The sequence below is a fragment of the Camelus dromedarius genome, chromosome 7 (genome assembly GCF_036321535.1).
Source record: "Camelus dromedarius isolate mCamDro1 chromosome 7, mCamDro1.pat, whole genome shotgun sequence".
Taxonomy (NCBI): Eukaryota; Metazoa; Chordata; class Mammalia; order Artiodactyla; family Camelidae; genus Camelus; species Camelus dromedarius.
In genome coordinates, this window is record NC_087442.1 from 37,571,442 (window position 1) to 37,583,928 (window position 12,487).

General features: G+C 36.5%; 1 protein-coding gene across 5 annotated transcripts in view; it reads left to right on the forward strand.

Annotated features, from left to right (window-relative positions):
- Positions 1-12,487, forward strand: part of DPY19L1 (dpy-19 like C-mannosyltransferase 1) — an 84,436-nt gene that overhangs the window by 3,404 nt on the left and 68,545 nt on the right. For all 5 annotated transcript variants that reach the window (XR_010381623.1, XR_010381621.1, XR_010381622.1 and 2 more), the window contains exons 2-4: positions 9,613-9,637; positions 10,277-10,364; positions 11,608-11,745. Coding sequence is in view for 2 of the 5 variants with exons in the window: in XM_064487449.1 (XP_064343519.1) it covers positions 9,613-9,637; positions 10,277-10,364; positions 11,608-11,745 (251 nt within the window). In the remaining 3 variants the exon portion in view is untranslated. The remainder of the gene's footprint in view (positions 1-9,612; positions 9,638-10,276; positions 10,365-11,607; positions 11,746-12,487) is intronic.

The following is a 12,487-nucleotide window of genomic DNA, read 5'->3' on the forward strand; positions in this document are numbered from 1 at the left end:
TCTTGGACATGTTACCGTTGCGACATCTGTGAGATGTCCAGGTAGAAATGTCAAGTGGGCGGTGGGACATAAGACAAGCAGTCTGAGTGGAAACATAAAAGAGGGAGTCATTAGCTTTGGATGATATTAAATTCATGGGAACTGGTGTGATAGAATCTTCTCCTGATATGGGGTCTGCTTTGTGCCACGCGTAGTTCTAGGTGCTTTAGGTTAATTAACTCGCTTATCTCAAACTCATGTAACTCGTCACTCATTCCTTACCGTGACACTGATTGTCGTACTCATTTTACCAGATGGAGGATCTGAGGCACACAGATGTTAAGTCACTTTCCCAAGGCCATCTAGCCTAGAATGTGAAAGTGTCAGGATTTGAACCCAGGCATTGTGGCTCCAGAGTTCATGCTCTTTACCGCTATGCTTGTATTTCATCTTCTCTAGGGTGAGTATAGCAAGAGGAGATATGAAGTCCCAAGGTCCAGTTCTGAGAAACCTCTACATTTAGTGCTCAGTAAGAGTTAGCTTTCTTGTTTCTTCCTTCCTCAGGGAAGAGCGGGATCATAACTAGAGATAAGGGAATAAGAAGTGCAAAGAGAGCATATTAGGGGTGTCATAAAGGACAAGAAAAGCTGAGAAACCAATAGGTGCAGGGGCCACTGGCCATCTTGTGAGATGGCCTGCAAGCCAACACTTAAACATACCTTAGCACCACCTCTGATGGTGTTAATATGTAGACGTTGGGCCAATACACTTCCCTGGAAAGCCAGCAAATAGGATGGGTATCTGGACTTTTAGAGAGTTTCTCCAATGTTTAAAACCAGTTTTTTTTCTTTCTAAAGTAGACTTCTGGTCAACTTTAAAGAATGTTTACAATCACTTAAACATATGTTATTAAAAGATACAGTTAGAAGGGTTCTGAACATGTGATATTCATGAGTGCTCAAATACATGACAAATGTGATTAGTTCATGTAAATATAAGGATATATTACCAACTTGTGATTGACTTTTGGCTCATAATATGGCATCAATACTGAAAGCAGATAAAATTTTAATATATACATGTGTGTATTTGGATGTTGCTGAAATTTGAACTATAATCATTTTTATAAGTTTTACACTTAACATGTTAGGCTGTATTATAATGTCTCTTAAAGTTTATGTTAATAAGATATTTATATCATCATAGACACTACAAGCACGTGCACCTGTTTCCAAATGGGACAGCTTTAGGCTTTATAATGTATATGTTTAGTCCTAAATTCTTGTTTTGCTGGTTCATCTTTTGCCATCAGATTGTACTTTACCCATGTACCATTAGAACATCATTATTCTCTGGAAGAGTCTGCTAGTTTTCTTTCGTTACCATTCTGATTATTACTAGTCATCAAAGCTAGTAAAATTTACATCTCTTTCTAAGTCAGGATCTTTACATTGCTGTTTAATCCTATAAAAGGCAGTCTTGTTTCATAGGAAAGATCAGTTCTTCATGGATGATCTTTCATAATTCAAAAACCATTGAATTGGGATAAGTTTAAGAAGTGCAAGAATTAATTTTTAGAGTACATAAATCTACAACTACTGTTAACTTTTATTTTTGCTTTAATACTTATTTTTATTTTCTCAGCATCATTACTATCTTTTTTTTTTTTTCCTGAATGCATTTAAGTTAGCAGTGCACATGTCTTCATGCTTGCCTGTCATATTTCCTCCTATTTGATTTCCTTTCCAAAGTGACCAATTGTCAGGTGTGTTTTTCAGGACTATCACTACACATAATTGGTTCTTGGATGGCATTTTGTAGTTTTAATCATAGCAGCAGATGTTAACATAATAGCACAGTCACCAAAATCAGTCACAGAAGTTCTGAGTGATTCATTGTGGTGACCAAGGATGGAGGTGATTTTATCTTCTAGTTTACAGTAGCACAAACTTTATATTAAACACAGTTTATAAATCACTTGGCCAATAATTTTTGAAAACTTGCCATCTTGACAGATTTTTAATTTGAGAATATTGTTGTAATTGAGAAGAGTGAGGCTTTAACTCATATTTTCACACCAACTCTAATTTGCTTAATATGCTACTGCTCTGCATCATATTTCCTATTACTTCCTAACGGTAACCACAGCATCTTATAATGCAGCCTTTTAGTGCTGCAAATGTCATCCCTCAGAATCTCTTCCCCACGTTCTAATACTAATCATAAAACACTTACATAACTAGCAGAGTGCTACTGTTTTCCATTATGTTTAAATTTTTTTCTTTTTTTAAATATCAGACGTGATTTGTCAGTCTTCTCATCTTTGATCTCTGTGGAAATTTCATGGAAATCTAGAACTTCAAAGTTAGCTCCCCGAATTTTACATCTGAGGAAACTAAAGTAGGCCAGGTGAATGGCCTGACATCACTATCGAGTTCACTGGGTAAAGTTTGGGATTAAAGTTAAGGTCTCTTGGCTTGATAAGTTCATCTGTCAAATTGTAGGTTTCAGATCTACAATCTAAGGCAACCGTCAAAGAGACTTTAATGGCAAGATGACCTCATATGTTCCAAGACCTGATAACTTTTTTTTAGCTAGAGCACTACTTTGGTGGCTGATGCTTATTTGGAGAATTGCTCAGATTGTTAAATCCTTATGGTCAACTGGTCAGTCTCCATTTTGTCTTTGCATAACTATTTTTTGAAAACTACTAAATTCTGAATTGTTTTTGATTGTGTTGGTTGGTTGCTTGGCATTGTTATTTTTAAAAAAAGAGAGGGTAAATCGGTATCACAGTTTTCTTGATCATTTAAAAGATAAGCACGACATTATGATACCCAAGGCAGTTTGCAGTTTGAGGGGAATCCATAACCATAACCTTAAAATGTTAAGCGGTTTATCGATTAACAAACTGGTTAAAATCTCGTGCTTAATATGATGGGCCTGGGGCTGTATTGTGTATGTATGGATCTCTATTTCTCTTGTGAAGAGATGCAGCTTCTACAGATTTTCCATTAGATTTACTAAAGCTTTTGTTTCACAATGATTGCTCAGAGGCATTAAGAAAGCAGCCCATTCTTACATCAAATTTTGTGAGCAACTTCAGAGATTTTGCTCCAGTCATTTCTGTACCAATGATAATTAGCCTTGACTGTACATCAGAATCACTTGTGTACTAAAAGAAAAAAAAATCCCTGGAGTTTCAGATTTAGGAGCCCTGGATTAATATTCAGATATCTCTAATTTTATATAGTGCCACTGATGATTCTAATGAAATCCCAGGATTTAGATCAGCATCTCTCTGTATTGCTGCCTTATGATGTTCTCTCTGAAACTTGCTGTTTCTTTTGACTAGCCTCCTGCTTCCTAATCTTTTTTATATCATGGTACACAAAGAAAATGATGTTTGTGTGGCTTGAGTGTTGGGGTGAATGGTCTCTTCAGAGCACAGAGTTTACTGGCCCGGGGGCCTCTGGTGCTCCCGTTCTTGGTACCACTGGTCCAGTAGCTCTGCCAAACTCCCCTCCTGGTGTTCACAGCCTCTGACAGCCTGACACACTGTGTACACAGTGAGTAGGCCTTTAATACATATCTCATTATTACCAGTATCATGTGTATTCTGTATCATCAGTGTTAGTGATGGGAATTCTTTTTTGTTGGATTAAAGTCCACATTCGGCTTTATTGCAGCTGTCTTCTCTTCTGGCTACTTATTAATCCTCACCTAAGTTGTAATCGTGTTCTGAGATCCTGCTCCCCACAACCTCTAATCCAACTTTAATAAACCCTACCCTGAGAAGGCCATTATTGACCTGCCTTCTCAGATTTCTTACAGTTCATAGACTTTGTGCTATTTGCTTGGGTGCCTTAATGTGTTCTCTCATTATTTTATGTACCTAAATCTTATCTCTCAAAGATTTTATCTTTAAGGACAAAGATGTTGGCTGATACTTCTTCAATGTTCTTGGTTTCTAGGAAAATGTGTTGTGCATCTAGTAGGCATTTAGGCACTTGTTGACTTTAAAGCACTTAATAACACACAAAAATCTAGGTGCTAGAAAGAAGGAAGGAACTTAGCTTGTGGTATACACAACTGTTTTCTCTTTCCCAAACTGAGTCCTAAAGAATGTCTTTTCACTTGTTAGTTTACCACACAGAAACTGAGCTTTGATTTCTTCTAGGCACTGTAGACTAAAAATATGATTTCTTTCAATATATTAATTTTGTTGTAGTATATCTATTTTACCCTATGTGACGGGAACCCTTTGAGCAGATTGGAATGCTTAGATATTGTCTTTATGTTTTTTGTTTGTTTGTTTGTTTTGGGAGGTTAATTAGGTTTAATTAATTATTTAATTTTTAACAGAGGTACTAGGGATTGAATCCAGGACCTCGTGCATGAGAAGGAGCATCTCTGCCTCGGAGTTATGCCATCCCCGCTTGATACTGTCTTTAGGTGTTTAGGTGTTTACTTAATTGAGTACGTTCTCTAATTTCTCTTACATGATGATAGTCATTTAACATTTCAATCCAGTAAGGTGCCAGGCACAATGCTGGAAGATGTAGATGTTAAGGTAAATTAAACACAAGCTCAGCCTCAAGGCCTTTGTGTTCATTCTAGCAGAGGAAACTGTTGTGTGCATGACTAGCTGTTAAGGTGCTCTAATAAAAGTGTAATAGCTATGGTGGCAGGACAGGCTTCACAAAATCCCACCTTTGAATTCCTTTGAAGGCTGAACTAGGGGTTTTCAGGCAGGAGCCTTAATGATACTATGGTATTGAGGGGCTTGTTGCCCACTGCAGCCAGCATGAAGGGTTTGTGATGGGATTAACTGGAAATAGGCCAGAATGTGGGCTCCACGGTGTAAGCCATGGAAAGTCATGAGACTTTTCAGACTAGGGGAAGAGATGCTTAAATCTGTACCGTCAGAAACTGACTTCATTCTCCAGAGTGGATTGCTGGTGTAGAACAGGGAGACTGTTGACTGGTGACTTCAGCTTCTGGAAAGAAACTACCAAACTCTGAATGGACCCTTGAGAATAGTTGTTAGTAATATTAGGAAGGGGTTGAGTATAGAGCTTATCAAGGTTGATTTGAAAACCTTGTCTAGTAGATTAAGAAGAGTTCTTAACTTCTTTTTATGTTATTTTGTCACTTGAGCATTAGGGAGGCTGAAACTCCACAAAATGCTTTAAGTATGGATTAACCTCAATTTAAGAATAAGTTGTATTTTTAAATTTTGCAAGTCATTTTGGACTTAGAATATATTTGTCCATGTAAATATTGTTACTAGATGAGGTCACTGAATGCTGACAAGTGGGAAAGGAGGCAGCTCTGCCGCTGTGGAAAGAAACAGGCTTGGAATTAGAACCTCTGGGTCCAGGTTCTTGCATTTGGGGAAGGAGCCTCTTGGGAGGCCCAGGTTTTCATTTGTAAAATGGGAGTGAATACTCACAGGATTGTTGTGAGGCTCAAATGAGAGAGCTTGTGAAGGTGCTCTGTGAATTTTAAGTCAAGCACTAGTTATGAAGTACACGTGTAAGGGGTAAACTGTAACATGGGGGGAAACTGTATATGTGTGTATTCGTGGTCAGGAGTAGTTGCCTCTGGCTGCAGTCACAGGAGGGTGGCCTGCAGGTCACCACTGACAGACAGACAGGCAAAGAGAGAAGTAGCCCACCCTGGCTTCCCAGTTCCGGCTCTCATACCTTGAGGAGGAGGAAGAGAGAAAGGACAGTGGGTCTCCAACTTTAGTGCATAAAAGACTCAGCTGAGGAACCTTCAAAAAGCTGATCTCATGGCTTGACTTAGCAGCAGTCCTAATTGGGTGAGTGGGTGGGGTCTGCGGAGGAGCCCAGGACTTCTGAGTCACCTGCTGGGGCAGGGCGACCTGGGTTGGGGAGAAAGCTGGGAGAGTTGGTGAGAGCAGTCAGGAGGCTGTGTGCTGGTTGGAGAAGGAATAGGGTTTAGGAGCCCTTGAGGGTTGAGCAGAACAGTATGGGAAGAACCTCCTCTCCTATTTCTTTCCTGTTCTCCTGCCCTCCTACTGCATCTGACTACTGCGGGCCAGGCATGGGGAGGGGGCAGGGGGTGTCCCCTCCCCACTTTCTGAGGACACTAAACTTACAGCAAAGACTCCACTGGCCTGGGGAGCTGTGGCTGGAAGGAGACGCTTCAGAGGGAGCATGAGCTGGGGCAGGACCTTGGGAACCCAACTCTGCTGCACTGGGGTGTGGTGCAGAGAACTGAGGGTAGGCAGAAGGCTGCAAGTGGATGAGGGGTCTAATTTGCACTAATCATGGGGACTTTCTATTTTTGAAAAAAAAAAAACTATTACATGTACATGAGTGTGTGTTTGTATGTGTGTATGTAGCTATCCATCAATCAAAGTATATTCAACTTTGGTTTATTATGTGGATGTGATTTAGGATTATTTTATTTCCCCCTTAATTATATCAAATTACATGCATTAATTCAGCAAACATTTGAGTCGGACTATGTGCTCCGCTTCCTGCTAAGTACTACTGTAGTAAAGTTCAGTTAAAACATTGTTTCTGCCCTCAGGGAGTTACATTCTATTTTGTTTAAACAAGATTCTAATAACAGGAGAATAATTTTCAGTGAAGAAGCAGCTCAAGTCCCATAATACTGAAAATTGACATACTGTGACATACAAGCTGGTACAAAATTTCTTTAATCAGAAAGTGGAAGGAGTGGCCAATTTAGTTTCAGAGTGTTGGTAATTTGTGTGCTTCCAGCAAAACAAAAGAGCCTCTCAGAATTCTCAGCCACAGGATTGCAATCTTTTGAATTAGATTACAAAGCAAACTTTCTTTTCTTGAACACCTTTTTCTTATAGAATAGTTTGGATTTTTTGAAAGTTTTTTTATGTTCTGATTTTTTTTAAATGCTATATTTGCCTCAGTACCTTAGAATGACAAAAATAGCATATATGTTAACCTGGAAAAATGGATTATCAATTTTGTGACAATCTCAAAAGATTATACACTGGATTGATAATCACTGGAATACATTTAGAAAAAATCATTTATAATCTTTTCTGTAGGCAATAAGTCCAGAAAAGCTCTTTAATGATGCCTTGAGAAGTTTTTGTCATTTTATGTCTTTGTGCTGAAATTGTATGCTGACAAGGCAGTATCTGCTTTACTAGGGCTTTCATTTTCAAATGACATATACACATTATTTATTTCAAGTTTGAATTAATTAAAACATAGCTCTACAATTTTATATAAAAATTAATAGCTGCTATAAAACATACTGCCTTTATCTACAGATGAATTTTACTTTTTTCTTTTATCTTTTAAGTTAAAAAAAAAAGAAGGAAGGAGTAAGGAGACCTTGGCCTCATCTCGTCCCCTCCATCCTCCACAGGATGCCATGCAGTGACAGGGATCTTAGATCAGAATTCCTGCCTCCAACCTTCTTTCCTCTGTTTACCCACTTTGTTTCTTGGGCAAGTTCCTAATGTTTCCTGGGACTCAGTTTCTTATCTGTAGTCTAGGGAAGTATTGGTAACCTATCACATAGGATGGCTGAGGATTTACTGAGTTAGCTCAGTAAAGCACTTAAAAAATGCCTGACGGGTAATAAGAATTCAAATGTTAACTGCTTTATTATTTTTATTAAATTGAAATGAACAAAGAAATTCATAATATTGGGCAGATTATGAATCGACCCTGGGGACTATGAAAGAGTGTCTTTCAAATGCCATGAACTCCAAAAATTGTCCATTCTGGTGCTAGATTGTCCATTCTAGATTGAATTAAAGGAATTAAAGGAGAGCACCAAAAACCACTTTGTTCCTTCTATCCTTCTAAGAAATTGTAGTGCTCTGAGGAAGCAGAATAATGATGATCTTGAGAAATCCTGTTTATTACTCCAGAGTTGTGAAAGTAAAAGGCTAATTTAAAGGCATAATGTAAAATACATTTCTGTTAAAGTCAGCAGAAGACTGGCTGTCCTTTACCAGAATTATTTAGTATTATTCTAGAATGTTATTATTATTGTCAGACAGGAAGAAGAAACCAATAGTAAAATTATAAACAGAAGCAAAATTATCATTTAAAAATATTATTTGAAGTGAAGAATTGAGATGATAAACCAAAAAAAAAAAAAAAAACTAGAAGAATTAATAGTTTAGTAAATGAGCCAAAAAGAAATGCATTACAAAATAAATACACTTCAAAAATATATATTAACAATACACAGTAAAGTATAATGAAAACAAAATTTCACGGATATTAGCAGGCAAATAAATGTTAAACTCCCAGTAAAGACTTAATAAGAAATATGAGTTAACTGTGTGTTATGTATTAGTGCTACTGACAGGGTTTTTGTCAGTGGCAATTGAAAAGTGAGTTGAATAATTAAATGTATATATCATGGTCATGGATATGAAAATATAGATTTATATTGTAAACATGGAGATTCTTCCCATATTAATTTATAAATGAAATCCCAATTGTAATCTCAGAGGGATTACCAAAGTGTGACAAGTCTTCAGTGTGATAATGTTGGCATTTATATTCTATGAGAGAAGAATGATTTATTCAGAGCATGATTGTTAGGTCATTGAGAAAGTAAAGTCCACATTTTATTTTGGTGGGGTGAAGTCTTTAAAGGTGGAAACCAAAAAGAAAGTGGATGACAGATTTGTCAACAAGAAAAAAATCAAAATTTCAAAAGATCAAAGTACCATATATAAACAAATGTCAAATGATAGACTTAGTTAAATATTTGCAGTTTCAGTGATCCAGAAAGAGCAACTGTGTCTTTTGTGACCATTAATATCTCTTAGGCAAATGTATTTTTTAATTTTAAAAAATATAAATAGTTCTTTAAGAATAAGATAATAAGATCTGAGCTGTTTGTTTTTGTTTCTAAGAATATTTTCATAGTTCAGTTCCTCTGTAGTTATTTAATCAGAAGCCTGCAATAAGGTGAATCTTGTGATAAAAGAAAATTGAATGGTGTTTTCTGGATTCAGTTTAATATGTTCTTTGTACTTGGACAGAAAGCAAACTATTGATTCTCAAAGGAGACTGGCTTTTTTACTAACTTGTTTTCTCTCTCTTAACCTTTTCTTTTTTTCTCCTCGTCATCTCTTTCTTCTGTACTTGTTTCCTTTTAAATTTATTTAAAAAATAGTAAAAATTTATTATGAAAATTCAGATATTACAGCAGTATATAAAAAGTAGTAGTTCCCCCCTATCTTTTATCCATCCCCAGTCCTGTTCCCCGAGGTCACAGTATTTCTTTATTCTGTTGCTCTCGCCATTGGTTCTGTTCTTCTTGCAGTTGTGTTTGTGGAGCTTCCCATCCAAGGGTTTCTTTTATAGTTTTTGGCAAATAATGGTCCCTCATTTTTTTCTGTTGAATGAGTGAGTGAATGAAAATTGTAGATGTATGCCTAATTCTTTTGTAATTCTGTCTGTTGGTATTTTAAGCAGAGCACTAGGACTTCTTTTGAAAAGTCTCTATTCTTTGCCCAGTTCCAAAATGTTCAAGATTTATGCTTCCCAGCCTTTACCACTTACCTTTGTAATGCTTTTCTGTAAAGTGAAAACTTTTTTTTATGCTAAAATAATAATTTACGTTTCTTTTTCCTTCCAGCTGCCTTTGCAGCAGTGTTGCACTGGTAAGATTGTTTTTCTCCTATGGTGTAGCTTATGCAGATGTTTATAACTTACCAAAGCTATTTCACATATATAGATACACATATATATAGGAATAAATTTAGTATAAGAATGAATATATGTTATTACAGGCAACAAAATAGTCTGAAATGCAGTTTAATTGATAAATCAGGGTCAGAATAATGCTATTTTTAATAAAAAGAGATCTATTATTAAAGAGGTTACATTTGAAACTCTCCTTCACTTAACATTAATATAGTGTTCATGTTGAGGGGAAGATTAATTTTTTTAATCTTCTGGATAGGAAGAAATATGAATTTCATTAATCAGACATTTCTGAAATGGTAACCCAGTGACATTTATGGTTTAATCTGTAATTTTATTGTACTTGGCTTAAAATATCATTATCCTGGTTCATTCTAATTTTAAAACTAATTTGAATATATTTTCTTATAGAGGGAAATTTTAGTGGAAATGTAAGATATACTGAGCAAAAAAACAAATATGGATACCATTGTGTTTGAGTTTTATTGTACAATTAGCAGCAAAGTTATAGGTAATTTTATTTTTGCTTTTAGAGTTTCTTTTAAAAATAGTGTAAGTTCCAACACTGTTCCTTTCTTACCATTTTGTTTTTACAGGAGCCATATAACACACCTCTTTGAAAATGATCGTCATTTTTCTCACCTCTCAACATTGGAAAGGGAGATGGCTTTTCGCACTGAAATGGTTTGTTTTCATGTAGTATTTTATTGTAGTAGTTTAGGAATCTAAAAAATGTAAGCTTTTTATCATTGAAATTTTCAGAGATATTCTAAAGTGGAAAGAGTAGACAACTCTCTCGTGCCCATCCCCCAGCTTCAACAACTTCAACAACACATAGTCATTTTTCTTTCATCTTCCTCTTCACACACCCATCCAATTCTGCATAGGTCACATTCACAGGTTCTAGTGGGCATGAAATTTTAGGGGACATTATTCAACCTAGTACAGTAGGAAATTTCTAAAAAATAGTGATATAAGAGCTAAATACCATGGTATCAAGAACCATTCTTTTCCTTTTCTGGATAGGCAAATCACTTTCATATTTGTAAGCCTTAAACCCGGTTTAGAGCTTGACAGCTAAGGCTACTGGCTGCTGCGGCAGCTCTCAGCAAAATTGTATAGAAGATGATTTTGTTTTCTGTGTTCATGTCTTGCCCTGTGCTGCCACTTCTCCCTCAAAAGCTTCTAGTACTTCCTTACTTTTTGTCCATGTATTATTCCAACCTTGATATCTTTCCTGTGAAGCATGCCAAAGTAAAAAATTTTTTATTTTTCTCAGAATGGGAGTACTATCGCTGTCCCTCTCCTCCACCCTCCTAGCCCCAGTCCTGCAGGGCTCTTCTCTTATGCTGAGCTGAAAGAAAGGAAAATAGTCTGTAAAATTAGTTGGCATGTGAATGTAATCTATGTGTAATGCATCCATGTGTAGCCTTCCTAATATACTTGTATTTTTACATGTAAATTTGGAGGAAAGATGGCTGATAGTACCATTTTAGGGATGCAAACAAGCAGTTAGGGGGAAACATTTTTGGCTAGGGAAGATTGCTCGGTTCATGGTAAATTTAAGTTTCCCTATAAACCACTCACTCATCCTGTTCAAAAGGTAGCCTTTTCCAACACTTCAGTTAGTGTGGGTGGTTGTAGGGGTTTCTTAAAGGAAGGATGCGTCTGAGTTATGTTATTTTTTAAATATGGAAACTATTTTTGAAGCTATTTTGAGCTCAGTTGCTTCAATTAAGACAAGGTTATACTAAAAACCTGAGGATTTATTAGTGATTAGAAACCTGTGAAATTAATTGTAGCTGTTATTTTCATGAATGCTTTTTTTGTTTTTTCAAAAATAGTGTATTTAAGTTCTTTTGATAGCTAATAAGAGGCATAGTAGTTATGTAGTTTTTATTATAACTGTAACATATATTTATTTCAGGGACTGTATTATTCCTACTTTAAGACTATTGTGGAAGCACCCTCATTTTTGAATGGAGTATGGATGATTATGAATGATAAGCTGACTGAATACCCCCTTGTCATTAACACATTAAAAAGGTTCAATCTTTACCCTGAGGTAAGATAATTTTTCAATTGTGATTTTTTTTCACTTTTGAAATTATTGTTTATATTAAATGCTAACTCTAAATCTAAGATATAAATCAATATATTAAATTTTATCTTCTTTTTTTTAAAGAAAATGTGTATCTTTTCTTAGAAAGGAATATGGAAAAGGTATCATTAATTTTGGGAGGGGCTTTAGCTGACGTTACGGGAATGATTATTATGATTGCATGGTTTAGAAAATGTGAAAACTACCTGGATTTGCTTTGTTTAATAGGGATTATAGCAGGGGAACATTATTACTTTTACATGTCATTTTCGAAATGATGTTTCTTCCTTATCCGGGATTCTTCATTTAATTGAATGTACTTTCCTCTGTGAGGGGGGAGGAAAGGAGTGGTCCACCAGGAGGTGAGGTAGGAGGGCAATGGTATCAGTAACTTTTGGGGGCTTCTCCTTCACCATCCCTGCCTTCATTTGATGCATCCCTACGCATTCTCCAGGGCCAAGCTGGCACGTAACATTCTCAGTGACATCCTCCTTGACTTGGAATAAGGTTCCCCTGTGAAGAACACTTCCCTGGGTTCCTCCTTCTTAGTGTGCTGATGCTGCTGGACAGCATGCGGCCTGATGCCAGGGCCACGGCTGCCTTGGTCTCTGTGGTATCTCAAGCCGTCTCAGTACCAGCACTAAGCAGAGCTCTCAGTCTTTTCCCACTGAGTGAGAGGAGTCCAACTTCCAGACCAACTGAGTTA